The following is a 13,517-nucleotide window of genomic DNA, read 5'->3' on the forward strand; positions in this document are numbered from 1 at the left end:
TGACTTTGCTTAGGACGGAGCCTGGAATAGGACCTGAGGGAAATATGGGCACTGGAGCCCCACAGCCGAATCTCATGCCTTCCAACCCAGACTCGGGGATGTATTCTCCTAGCCGCTACCCTCCGCAGCAGCAGCAGCAGCAGCAGCAACGGTGAGTGGAACTGGTGTCCTTGCTACTGTGGTTCAGGCTCTACTACTTCCCACCATAATCTGTTTCTCTCCCTCCTGTAGACATGATTCCTATGGCAATCAATTCTCCACTCAAGGCACCCCTTCCAGCAGCCCTTTCCCCAGCCAGCAGACCACAATGTATCAGCAGCAGCAGCAGGTGAGGAGGGTATGGGATGAGTGCTCACATAAGTTTCCCTTGAAAGCCAGTTTGAAAACCAAGTTGAAAAATTTAAGAAGCTTACCTCCTGGGCTTGCAAGATAGCATAATGGTTATGCAAGACTTTCATGCCTGAGGCTCAGAGGTCCTAGGTTTGATCCCCAGCACCACCATAAGCCAGAGAACTTTTCTACTTTCTTCTACCTAAAGCAAGGGAGAAATGGGAGAATAGAGGAATATCCGGTTACTGCTTTCAAAACTTCAAAAGATACTTAGCAACGGTGATTCTTTTGTTCCATTGGAGTCTGTAGTCTCTCTTCTAGAGAGAGTCAGAAGTAAACCAAGCAAGGGGGCTAGGTGGTAGTACACCTGGTTGAACGTACACACTACAGTGTACAAGGACCCAGGTTCAAACCCCTGGTCTCCACCTGCAAGGGGAAAGTTTCATAAGTGGTGAAGCAGAGCTACAGGTGTCTCTGTCTCTTTCTCTACCCCCCCCTCAATTTCTCTGTCTGTATCCAATAATAAATAAACTAAATTAAGAAAATTGAAAAAGTAAACCAAGCAATTATTGGTGTCACCATCTTACTAGTCAGTTAATAGTATAGCTGTGGTGGGTCTTGTGTTCTTAAGTGCTAATTAATTTCCCCTCTACTTGTCCCTGTCTTAGAATTACAAGCGGCCAATGGATGGTACATATGGCCCTCCTGCCAAGCGGCACGAAGGGGAGATGTACAGCGTGCCATACAGCACTGGACAGGGGCAGCCCCAGCAGCAGCAGCTGCCCCCAGCCCAACCCCAGCCCTCCAGTCAGCAACAAGCTGCCCAACCTTCCCCTCAACAAGATGTGTACAACCAGTATGGCAATGCCTATCCTGCCTCTGCTACGGCTGCTACTGAGCGCCGACCCGCAGGTGGCCCCCAGAACCAGTTTCCATTCCAGTTTGGCCGAGACCGTGTCTCTGCACCCCCTGGCTCCAATGCCCAACAGAACATGCCACCACAAATGATGGGTGGCCCCATACAGGCATCGGCTGAGGTTGCTCAGCAAGGCACCATGTGGCAGGGGCGTAATGACATGACCTACAATTACGCCAACAGGCAGAGCACAGGCTCCGCCCCCCAGGGTCCTGCCTATCATGGTGTGAACCGAACAGATGAAATGCTGCACACAGATCAGAGGGCCAATCATGAAGGTCCATGGCCTTCCCATGGCACACGTCAGCCCCCATATGGTCCCTCTGCCCCTGTGCCCCCCATGACAAGGCCCCCTCCATCCAACTACCAGCCCCCGCCAAGCATGCAGAATCACATTCCTCAGGTATCCAGCCCTGCTCCCCTGCCCCGGCCAATGGAAAACCGCACCTCTCCTAGTAAGTCTCCATTCTTGCACTCTGGGATGAAGATGCAGAAGGCAGGTCCCCCAGTACCTGCCTCGCACATAGCGCCTGCCCCTGTGCAGCCCCCCATGATACGGCGGGACATCACTTTTCCACCCGGCTCTGTTGAAGCCACACAGCCTGTGTTGAAGCAGAGGAGGCGACTCACAATGAAAGATACTGGTAAGGAGATCTTTTTGATTGGGTTACTTAATCTCCCTCTTTCCATCTTGTCCTTTGTTCTCCATCCCAACATTCTGGTTAAATCTTATCCATTGATCATTGAGTCAAAGAACTTTGGATAAGGATAAAGATCAATTGATTGCAAGCTTTTCTTAGAGGAGCCATCATGTATTGATGACCTAAAAGAGCCTAGTAGCCCTGACAGGCAAATGTGTATGATTTCCCATATAGGGACTAGCTCCCAGTCATCAGAGTGGTCTGATGGGCTAGCCTGCTGAGTCCTCCAGTCAAACTGGGTTTGAGGGATAGATAACATGGAAGTTTATTTCAGGAACTCCAGAGGCATGGCGAGTAATGATGTCCCTCAAGTCTGGGCTGCTGGCAGAGAGCACATGGGCATTAGATACCATTAACATCTTGTTGTATGATGACAACAGCATCATGACCTTCAACCTCAGTCAGGTGAGTACAGGTGCCTGGAACCTTCTTATAATAGATAAAACTGAGTGACAAAAGAAATTAAGCTGTCTTTAGCCTACGTGGTCTCCTCTCTCACACTCCTCCCCATGCCAGTTTTTTTATTCCTTGCCAGTACTTTCCCACTGGCCATGGGCCCAGAATACTGAGGACAGTAATAATTTGTATAAAATATCAGGATTAACTTCAAAGGAAATTTGGAGATAAGGGCTAGGGAAACAGCATAATGGTTATGCAAAGAGACTTTTAGCCTGAGGCTTCAAGGTCCCAGGTTCAATCCTCAGCACCACCATAAACTATAGTTGAGCAGTGCTGTGGTCTCTCTTTCCCTCTGTCTGTATCTCTCATTAAAATAAATAAAATATTTCCGGGTGGGGGAGAGATAATTTTATTCCGGGGACCAGGCAGTGGCACACCTGGATAAGTACACACATTACAGCATGAAAGTACACACATGGGAGTTGGGCAGTAGAGCAGCAAGTTAAGCACAGATGGTGCAAAGACAGGCATACAGATCCCAGTTCAAGCCCCCGTCTCCCCCTCTCTGTCTTCCCCTCCTCTCTCCATTTCTCTCTGTCCTATCTAACAACGGCGACATCAATAATAACTACAACAACAATAAAAAACAAGGGCAACAAAAGGAAATATAAATAGTAAGTTTATTTTTTAAAAAAAGAAATTACACATATCACAGGACTCAGGTTCAAGCCCCCGGTCCCCACCTGCAGGGAAGAAGCTTCACAAGTGGTGAAGCAGGGCTACAGGCATCTCTCTGTCTCTTTCCCTCTCTGTCTCCCCCTCCTCTCTCAATTTCTCTCTGTCTTTTATCTAATAATAAATTTTAAAAAATATTTTTTGGGAGTCGGGCGGTAGCGCAGTGAGTTAAGCACAGGTGGCACAAAGCGCAAGGATCCTAGTTCGAGTCCCTGGCTCCCGACCTGCAGGGGAGTCTCTTCACAAGCGGTAAAGTAGTTCTGCAGATGTCTGTTTTTTCTCACCCCCCTCTCTGTCTTCTCCTCTCTCCATTTCTCTCTGACCTATCCAACAATGACATCAATAATAACTACAACAATAAAACAATAAGGGCAGCAAAAGGGAATAAATACTTAAAAATAATAAAATAGGGAGTCGGGCAGTAGTACAGTGGGTTAAGCACACGTGGCACGAAGCACAAGGACTGGTATAAGGATCCCAGTTTGAGCCCCCAGCTCCCCACCTGCAGGGGCGTCACTTCACAGGCGGTGAAGCAGGTCTGCAGGTGTCTATCTTTCTCTCCCCTCTCTGCCTCTCCCCTCCTCTCTTGGTTTCTCTCTGTCCTATCCCCCTGTCTTACCCTCCTCTCCATTTCTCTCTGTCCTATCCACCAACAACGACGTCAATAACAACAACAATAACCACAACAATGTTAAACAACAAGGGCAACAAAAGGAAAAAATAAATAAATATAAAAAATATTTTTTTAAATAAAAAAACTAATTTGGGGGGACATTCTTGACACTGGTAAGAAATGTAGACTATTGGTATCAGAAAGGACACCATATTTTCTAGACTAGCAAAAAACCGCTGGTCTTTAAAAAAACGGTTCCTTTATTTTCTTCTTTAAATGTATCCTGGAGTTGTCACTGGGGTTCAGTGCCAGCATTACAAATCCACTGCTCCTGCAGGGTTTTTTTTGTTTGTTTGTTTGTTTGTTTTTTTTTTTTTGGTATAGGGCAGAGAAATTGGGAGAGGAGGGGGAGATGGAGATAGACATCTACAGACATGCTTCATGCTTCATGCTTCACCACATGTGGAGTGACACCCCCCTGCAGGTGGGGAGCCAGGGGCTTGAACCAAGATCCTTGTGTGGGTCCTTGCACTTTTTTTTTTAATGGAACACTTCACGAATTTGCATGTCATCCTTGCGCAGGGGCCATGCTAATCTTCTCTACATCATTCCAATTTTAGTATATGTGCTGCTGAAGCAAGCATGGTTCTTGCACTTCGTACTGTATGCGCTTCACCTGGTGCACCACCACCCAGCCCCCTTTGTTTTTCTTCATCCACTCTGGAAAGAAGTGGTCTGGGGCCAGGCAGTGGTGCACCCGGTTAAGCACATGTATTAACCATGTGCAAGGACCTGGATTCAAAGCCCTCATACCCACCTGCAGAGGGACACTTCGTGAGCAGTGAAATAGGTCTACAGGTGTCTCTCTTATCTTTCCCTCCCCTCTCAGTTTCTCTCTGTTCTATCCAATTATCTTTTTTAAAAAGAGAGAGAGAGAGAGAGAGAGAGAGAGAGGAAAAAATGTATGTCAGGAGCAGTAGATTCATAGTGCTGGCACCAAGCCCCAGTAATAACCCTGGCAACAGAAGAGAGGGAGGAGAGGTCTTTGCTGAACTCGTTTTCCTTGGGTATGGAAATGGAAGTTTAAGTGGTATGGCGTGATGTTTTAGTGTGTGTGTGTTTGTTGAAGTTTATTTATGAGAAAAAGGGAGAGAACCAAACCATCACTGGGATGCCAAGGATCAAACTCAAACCTCGTCTTTGTTTAAGTCCAGTGTTTTATCTACTTTGCTACCACCCCCCCAGGCCCTCAGAGATGTTCTTACAGAGGTTTTATTTATTTATTTATTACCCCAGGGTTGCCACTGGGGCTCAATGCCAGTACTATAAATCTACTTGTCTTGTCAGCATTTTTTTTTTCCCCTATTTTATTTGACAGGACAGAAAATGAGAGGGGAGGGGTAGAGAGGGAGTCACCTTCACCATTCATGAAGCATTCCCTCTACAGGGAAAGAGTAGGGGCTTAAACCCAGGTTCTTACACATGGTGATATGTTTGGGCGCACCACTGCCTGGCCTCCTGGAGGTCCTTCTCTAACCCCTTCTCACAGGATGTGTACTTTTGAGTTTTTCCCAATGACTGGGAAGAGTTTCTGTTCTATCCTATGATGTCTTTTGATCATCCTTATACTCACCAATCCATCTGTGGCCAGGCATAGAAAATTTAAAAATATTTATTTATTTATTTATTTATTTGATAGAGACAGAAATGGGGTGGGTAGAGAAAAGAAAAGAGATGGAAAGACAGCTGTAGCACTGCTTATGAAGTTTTCCTCCTTGTAATTTGTAGGTGGGGACCAGGGGCTTGAACCTTGGTCTTTGTACATTGTAACATGTGCACTCAACTGGTTTTACCACTGCGGAGCCCCAGGGTCTTGTGATTAATACTTGAGAGTTTATTTGTGCTCTCACCATGTGCCAAGTGCTTTTTCTCACTTATTAGCAAGAGAGAATCAGATCACTCTGCTTGTGTGATACTACAGCTCAAACTTTGTACTTCATGCACTGAGCTGCAGCAATAACCTGATGGCAATTTAAAATAAAAATTTTGTTTGTTTGTTTGCATTGTATTTCCTACATGAAAAATAAAAGGAACAGGGCCAAAGAAATAGCTCACTGGGATAGTGTGCTGCTTTGCCATGTGAGTCAGGCTCAAGCCCAGCTGCTACCACATTGAGGAAAGGTTTAGTTTAATGTCCTGTGCATATCTCTCTCGCTCCCTCCCCACGCCTCTCTCTCTCTTCATATATATAACAATTTTCACTTGCCATTCATTTGATATGATCCATTTAGGTCTCAGAACAACCCTGTAAGATTGAGGATTCACATTGTTTCCAGTAAGAAAAACTGCAGCTTCGGGTTTCAGTCATACATACAACCTGTTGCTAGAAAAGCCAGAATTCAAACCTAGGTCTTTTTTTATTTTCTAAGACTCTTTATTTTCCATTCTGCTGTACTATTCAGTTAGAAATAATCTTACTGGAGATGAGTGTTTTTCTTCGAGAGTTAAATATCCTATGTAGAATCCAAGTTGGAGTGTGGATCTACTCGGCAGCAGCTTGAACCAATGTTTGAAGTTGTTTTTTTTTTTTTTTTTTTTTTTTGAATCAGAGCACTGCTCAGTTCTGGCTTACGATGGTGTGTCAGGGTGGGGTGGGGATTGAACCTGGGGCTTTGAGGCCTCGGGCAAGAGAGTGTCTTTGCAGAACCCTTATGCTATCTATCCCCACCCTGTTTGAAGAATTAAGGCTTTATTACACTGATTATGTTGCTTAACTCATGGAATCCCAGCCTCCTAGAATATTGGAAATATTTTCAAAAGCAGATAAACAGGTTCATTCTGTATCTCTTTTCTGAGCTTGTATTGAGAGGGCTCCACTTAGCAATAGTATGTCAAGAGTATCTTTGGAGGGATAGTGACAATGTCCAAACAGTAAGACATTGGACCTGCCTAGGGATGGGTGATGCAGGTGAGGTACAGAGCTGCTAATCAGCCTTTCCATCTTGCCTCCCAGAACCAGGTTTATAGAAGATAATTTGAAATAGATTTTTTTTTTTTGCCTCCAGGGTTATTGCTGGGGCTCGATGCCTGCACTATAAATCCACTGCTCCTGGAGGCCATTTCCCCCCATTTTTTGTTGCCCTTGTTATATTGTTGTAGTTTATTGTTAATGATGTCGTTGTTGTTGGTTAGGACAGAGAAATGCAGAGAGATGAGGAAGACAGAGGGGGAGAGAAAGATAGACACCTGTGGACCTGCTTCACCACTTGTGAAGCGACTCCCCTGCAGGAGGGAGCCAGGAGCTCAAACCAGGATCCTTATGCCGGCCTTGCTTCATGTGTAGTCCTTGTGCCACGTGTGCTCAACCCGCTGTGCTACCGCTCAGCCCCCTGAAATATAATTTTGTGGGAAGATTACACAGGCAAGATTAAACAAGTTGCTGTGTTGCTCTGGCAGAGGAGCGGTTCTGCCTCTCCCAGATACAGGTGGCAACCCTAGGAAGGGTTTGAGACCTTGAGAAGTCTCTCAAGTTGTGGGAGTAGATAGCATAATGATTCAGAGAGAGAGACTTTTATACCTAAGATTTCAAAGTCCCAGATTCAGTCCCCCACACTACCATAAGCCAGAGCTGAGCTGTGCCCTGGCTAAAAAGGGAAAAGAAAAGGAAGTCTCTCAAGTGAAAGATTCTTTCCTTAACCCTTTTTTTCTCCCTTCACTTATCTTCTGTTCTTTCTCTTGTAGCTCCCAGGGTTGCTAGAACTCCTTGTGGAATATTTTCGACGTTGCCTGATTGAGATCTTTGGCATTTTAAAGGAGTATGAGGTGGGTGACCCAGGACAGAGAACATTACTGGACCCTGGGAGAGCCAGCAAGGCATCTAGTCCAGCCCCTGCAGAGGGGGAGGAGGAGGAGGAGGAGGAAGAAGAAGAGGAAGACCTTCTCAGTCCTATACTAGAGGAGGGGGAAGAAGAGGAAGTAGTTGAAAATGATGAGGAGCTGGCCTTTTCGGGCAAGGACAAGGCAGCCTCAGAGAATAGTGAGGAGAAACTGATTAGTAAGTTTGATAAGCTTCCAGTAAAGATTGTGCAGAAGAATGACCCATTTGTAGTGGACTGCTCAGATAAACTTGGGCGTGTGCAGGAATTTGACAGTGGCCTGCTGCATTGGAGGATTGGTGGGGGGGACACCACTGAGCATATCCAGACCCACTTTGAAAGCAAAACAGAACTGTTTCCTAGCCGGCCTCATGTTCCCTGCCCACCGGCCACCCGGAAATATGTCACAGCAGTGGAGGGTACACCAGGGACGACAGAGCAGGAGGGCCCTCCACCTGATGGCCCTCCAGAAAAACGGATCACAGCCACTATGGATGACATGTTGTCCAGCCGGTCTGGCACATTGACCGAGGAGGGAGCTAAGAGTGCAGAGGCCACTAAGGATGGCAGCAAGTTTCCATTCGGCATCAGCCCGGCACAGAGCCACCGGAACATCAAGATCCTAGAGGATGAGCCCCACAGTAAAGATGAGACCCCACTGTGTACCCTTCTGGACTGGCAGGATTCCCTAGCCAAACGCTGCATCTGTGTTTCCAATACCATTCGAAGCCTGTCGTTTGTGCCAGGCAACGACTTTGAGATGTCCAAACACCCAGGGCTGCTGCTGATCCTGGGCAAGCTGATCCTGCTGCACCACAAGCACCCAGAGCGGAAACAGGCACCACTAACTTATGAGAAGGAGGAGGAGCAGGACCAAGGGGTGAGCTGCAACAAAGTGGAATGGTGGTGGGACTGCTTGGAGATGCTTCGAGAAAACACCTTGGTCACACTCGCCAACATCTCGGGGCAGTTGGACCTCTCCCCATACCCTGAGAGCATTTGCCTGCCTGTCCTGGATGGACTCTTACACTGGGCAGTCTGCCCTTCAGCTGAAGCCCAGGATCCCTTCTCCACTCTGGGCCCCAATGCTGTCCTCTCCCCCCAGAGACTGGTCTTGGAAACCCTCAGCAAACTCAGCATCCAGGACAACAATGTGGACCTGATCCTGGCCACGCCCCCCTTCAGCCGCCTGGAGAAGTTGTATAGCACCATGGTGCGCTTCCTCAGTGACCGAAAGAACCCGGTGTGCCGGGAGATGGCTGTGGTACTGCTGGCCAACCTGGCACAGGGTGATAGCCTGGCAGCCCGAGCAATTGCAGTACAGAAGGGCAGCATCGGCAACCTCCTGGGCTTCCTGGAGGACAGCCTCGCTGCCACACAGTTCCAGCAGAGCCAGGCCAGCCTGCTTCACATGCAGAATCCGCCCTTTGAGCCAACTAGTGTGGACATGATGCGGCGGGCTGCCCGTGCTCTGCTGGCCCTGGCTAAGGTGGACGAGAACCACTCAGAGTTCACGCTGTATGAATCACGGCTGTTGGACATTTCAGTATCACCATTGATGAACTCACTGGTTTCACAAGTCATTTGTGATGTACTGTTTTTGATTGGCCAGTCATGACAGCCGTGGGACACCTCCCTCCCTGTGTGTGTGTGCGTGTGTGGAGAACTTAGAAACTGACTGTTGCCCTTTATTTATGCAAAACCACCTCAGAATCCAGTTTACCCTGTGCTGTCCAGCTTCTCCCTTGGGAAAAAAAAAACTCTCCTATTTTTCTTCCTCCTCCCACCCCCTCCCACACCTTTCTGTTCCTTATCCTAACCTTATTCCCCTCAGGATCCCCCCCCCCCATTTGAAAAGACAAAGCTCTGCCTACATAGAATACTTTTTTTATTTTAACCAAAGTTACTGTTGTTTACAGTGAGTTTGGGGAAAAAAAATAAAATTAAAATGGTTTTCCCAGTCCTTGCATCAACGGGATGCCACATTTCATAACTGTTTTTAATGGTTAAGAAAAAAAAAGGAAAAAAATACAAAAAAAAAAAAAAAACCTCTGAAGGACAAAAAAAGGTGACTGCTGAACTGTGCGTGGTTTATTATTGTACATTCACAATCTTGCAGGAGCCAAGAAGTTCGCAGTTGTGGACAGACCGTGTTCACTGGAGAGGCCTGTGCAGTAGAGTGTAGACCCTTTCATGTACTGTACTGTACACCTGATACTGTAAACATACTGTAATAATAATGTCTCACATGGAAACAAGAGAAAACGCTGGGTCAGCAGCAAGCTGTAGTTTTTAAAAATGTTTTTAGTTAAAACGTTGAGGAGAAAAAAAAAAAGGCTTTTCCCCCAAAGTATCATGTGTGAACCTACAACACCCTGACCTCTTTCTCTCCTCCTTGATTGTATGGATAACCCTGAGATCACCTCTTAGAACTGGTTTTAACCTTTAGCTGCAGCGGTCGCGCTGCCACGTGTGTATATATATATGACGTTGTACATTGCACATACCCTTGGAGCCCCACAGTTTGGTCCCCCTCTCAGCTACCCCTTTATAGTATGACGAGTTAACAAGTTGGTGACCTGCACAAAGCGAGACACAGCTATTTAATCTCTTGCCAGACATCGTCCCTCTTGGCACGATGCTGTACAGGTCTCTGTAAAAAGTCTTTGCTGTCTGAGCAGCCAATCAACTTATAGTTTATTTTTTTCTGGGTTTTTGTTTTGTTTTGTTTTCTTTCTAATCGAGGTGTGAAAAAGTTCTAGGTTCAGTTGAAGTTCCTGATGAAGAAACACAATTGAGATTTTTTCAGTGATAAAATCTGCATATTTGTATTTCAAACAATGTAGCTAAAACTTGATGTAAATTCCTCCTTTTTTCCTTTTTTGGCTTAATGAATATCATTTATTCAGTATGAAATCTTTATACTATATGTTCCACGTGTTAAGAATAAATGTACATTAAATCTTGGTAAGACGTTTGTGAGGATTTTTATTTATTTATTTATTTTTAAGACAGGAGACATTAACAAAACTGTAAGATAGGAGGGGTACAACTCCACACAATTCCCACCGCCCGATCTCCATATCCCATCCCCTCCCCTGATAGCTTTCCCATTCTCTACCCCTCTGGGAGTATGGACCCAGGGTCGTTGTGGGTTGCAGAAGGTGGAAGGTCTGGCTTCTGTAATTGCTTCCCCGCTGAACATGGGCGTTGACTGGTCGGTCCATACACCCAGTCTGCCTCTCTCTCCCTAGTGGTGGGTCTCTGGGTAAGTGGAGCTCCAGGACCCGTTGGTAGGGTCGTCAGTCCAGGGAAGTCTGGTCGGTATGCTGGCATCCGGAACCTGGTGGCTCCTTGGTGTCATGCTTAGAACGTCTTGTTCACCGTCCTGCTGAAGGCCAGGATCCAATGTTTTCCATCAGTTGTCAGAGCTCAAGCCAGCAGCTGCTTCCGAGTCGCCATCTTGGCCCCGGCCCCCCTCCCTCCCAGGCTTTTTATTTTCAAGCATACTTAAAAACTTGATGTTTTCAGGGAGTGAGGAAGTCGGTCTTGTTCTTGCCTATCTCCTCCTCTAAGGGCTAGTATGCTAAACTCTGTTACTTATGCATCAAGTTCTCCATTACCTTCCACAGTGTAAACTTAAGAAATCTCGTAGACAATTTTACCTTCACAGATTTGTAGGCATAAAAAAAAAAAAGAAAAGAAATAAAGTGGGTTTTCATAGAGAAATGAATGACACTCTAAAGAAAGAAAAAAGACACTTCTGGGGGCCCAAGGGGCAGCTTACCTAGTAGAGCTCACACCAGGTATGAGGAGGCCCAGCATCACATGGGAACATTATAGACAGTTCCTTCCTGGTGTTTCTTTTCTCTTTCCCTCCCTATTTATCTAAAATTAAAAGAATGAAAATTGGGAGCCGGGCAATAACGTAGCAGGTTAAGTGCATGTGGCACAAAGTGCAAGGATCTGGGTAAGGATCCCGGTTCGAGCCCCTGGCTCCCCACCTGCAGGGGAGTCGCTTCACAGGCGGTGAAGCAGGTCTGCAGGTATCTGTCTTTCTTTCTCTCTCTTGTCTTCCCCTCCTCTCTCCATTTCTCTGTCCTGTCCAACAAGAATGGAAATTTTACGACTAAAAACAAAAACTGAGACAGCCTAGGAAGTAACATAGCAAGTTGAATGCACAAGTTGGCAGGCATGAGGTCCCAAGTTTGATCTATGTATTGAGGTGTCCTGGATTCAATCCCTGACACCATAGATGGTGGAGGGTGCTTTTGTCTCTCAAACTATGGAATGCAGATTCAGTGGCCTCGGAGGTTGCAATTGGCATAGTTGGATAAAGTGTTACTCTTTAAAAGCATGAAGTCTCAAATTCATTTTCTGGCATTGCATGTACCAGTGATGCTCTTGAGTATATCTCATTAATCTTGAAAGAAAACATTGGGGTAGTAACTCACTGGGGTATTATACATGGGCAATGTACTGGGATGATTCAAAGCACTTTTTTTTTAACCAGAGCACTGCTGTACTCTGGCTTGTGGTGGTGGGAATTGAACCTAGGAGCCTCATACATGAAAGTCATGCTGTCCTCAGGCCCTAGAAAATTGTCTTTTTTTTTCCTAATATATATTTTTTATATTTATTTTTATTTATTCCCTTTTGTTGTCCTTGTTTTATTGTTGTAGTTATTATTGTTGTCGTAGTTGTTGGATAGGACAGAGAGAAATGGAGAGGGGAGGGGGAAGACAGAGGGGGAGAGAAAGTTAGACACCTGCAGATCTGTTTCATAGGTTGTGGAGCGACACCCCTGCAGGTGGGGAGCCAGGGCTTGAACCAGGATCCTTCTTCTTCTAGCGTTTGCCCTTCTTCCGTAGCCAGTCTACAGCGTCAGGTTGAGCCTGATGTCTGCTTGTTGCTGGCTTTGAAAGTGACTGGGATCCATGTGGATTCAGTCGGCTAGGAGGATCCGTCAGTTTCCCCAATAAATGGGTACTCACGGGATGCACCACGAGAAGGTCCATCCAATGCATCCCACCAGGATCCTTATGCGGGTCCTTGTGCTTAGCGCCACCTGCGCTTAACCCGCTGCGCTACAGCCCGACTCCCGAAAATTGTCTTTAAACTCTATCAAACTGAGATGGGAAGACCTCAAAAGACTTACGCTCCAAAGTTCCAGGTTCAATTCTAATCACCATGCTAAGAGAGCTGATCAGTGCAAAACTATCAAGTCAAAATCATTCAATGCTTTTCTAGATAAAGGCCCAGATCCTTATATAATGACTCCTGAGGCCCTCAAGTTAGCTACTACCTCTTAAGCGCTCTCTTCACTCTTTCTTACTGCTCACTCTCCCCCTTACTATCCCCCCCCTTTTTTTTTCCTTCTTACGGGGCTTGGTGCCAGCACCGTAAATCAACTTCTGGTGGCCATTTTTTCCATTTTAATGGATAGGACAGAGAAATTGAGAGAGAGGAGAGAGAAAGACACCTGCAGACCGGCTTCACTGCTCATGAAATGTCCTCCCTGCAGCTGGGGAGCCAGGGGCTTGAACCTGGAGAGCCAGGGGCTTGAACCTGGATTGTGCATGGTCCTTGGGATTCGTACTATTTGCACTTAACCGGGTGTGCTACCCACTGGGCCCCTTGCTCACTCCCTTGCTCACTCCCCTTTACAAGGATATGTCCACCTTGGGGCCTTTATTCTTACTGTTCTCTGTCTAGAACATACTCTGATCAGCAACCCAGAAGGTGGCACATGACTCAAGCATGAGTGTCCTAACTTTGAAGGAATTTTTTTTCCTTTTTGTTGCCCTTGTTTTTTATTGCTGTTGTAGTTATTATTGTTGTTATTTATGTCGTTAGATAGGACAGAGAGAAATGGAGAGAGACAGGGAAGACAGAGGGGGAGAGAAAGACACCTGCAGACCTGCCTCACTGTGAAGCGACTCCCCTAC

The 13,517-nt window shown here is 46.3% G+C and overlaps 1 protein-coding gene and 1 non-coding gene across 3 annotated transcripts in view; one reads left to right on the forward strand and one right to left on the reverse strand.

Annotated features, from left to right (window-relative positions):
- ARID1A (AT-rich interaction domain 1A) overlaps positions 1 to 10,540 on the forward strand; it is a 90,595-nt gene extending 80,055 nt beyond the window's left edge. For both annotated transcript variants that reach the window (XM_007532497.3, XM_060205620.1), the window contains exons 16-20: positions 14 to 151; positions 232 to 328; positions 999 to 1,890; positions 2,222 to 2,352; positions 7,436 to 10,540. In XM_007532497.3, the coding sequence (XP_007532559.2) occupies positions 14 to 151; positions 232 to 328; positions 999 to 1,890; positions 2,222 to 2,352; positions 7,436 to 9,187 (3,010 nt within the window). In that variant the 3' untranslated portion in view covers positions 9,188 to 10,540. The remainder of the gene's footprint in view (positions 1 to 13; positions 152 to 231; positions 329 to 998; positions 1,891 to 2,221; positions 2,353 to 7,435) is intronic.
- On the reverse strand, positions 4,232 to 4,334 carry LOC132532497 (U6 spliceosomal RNA). The gene has a single exon (XR_009544451.1). It is a non-coding gene; the product is annotated as a U6 spliceosomal RNA (small nuclear RNA).
- Positions 10,541 to 13,517: the final 2,977 nt, after the last annotated feature.

Source organism: Erinaceus europaeus, chromosome 13 (genome assembly GCF_950295315.1).
Source record: "Erinaceus europaeus chromosome 13, mEriEur2.1, whole genome shotgun sequence".
In the NCBI taxonomy this organism is placed as follows: domain Eukaryota; kingdom Metazoa; phylum Chordata; class Mammalia; order Eulipotyphla; family Erinaceidae; genus Erinaceus; species Erinaceus europaeus.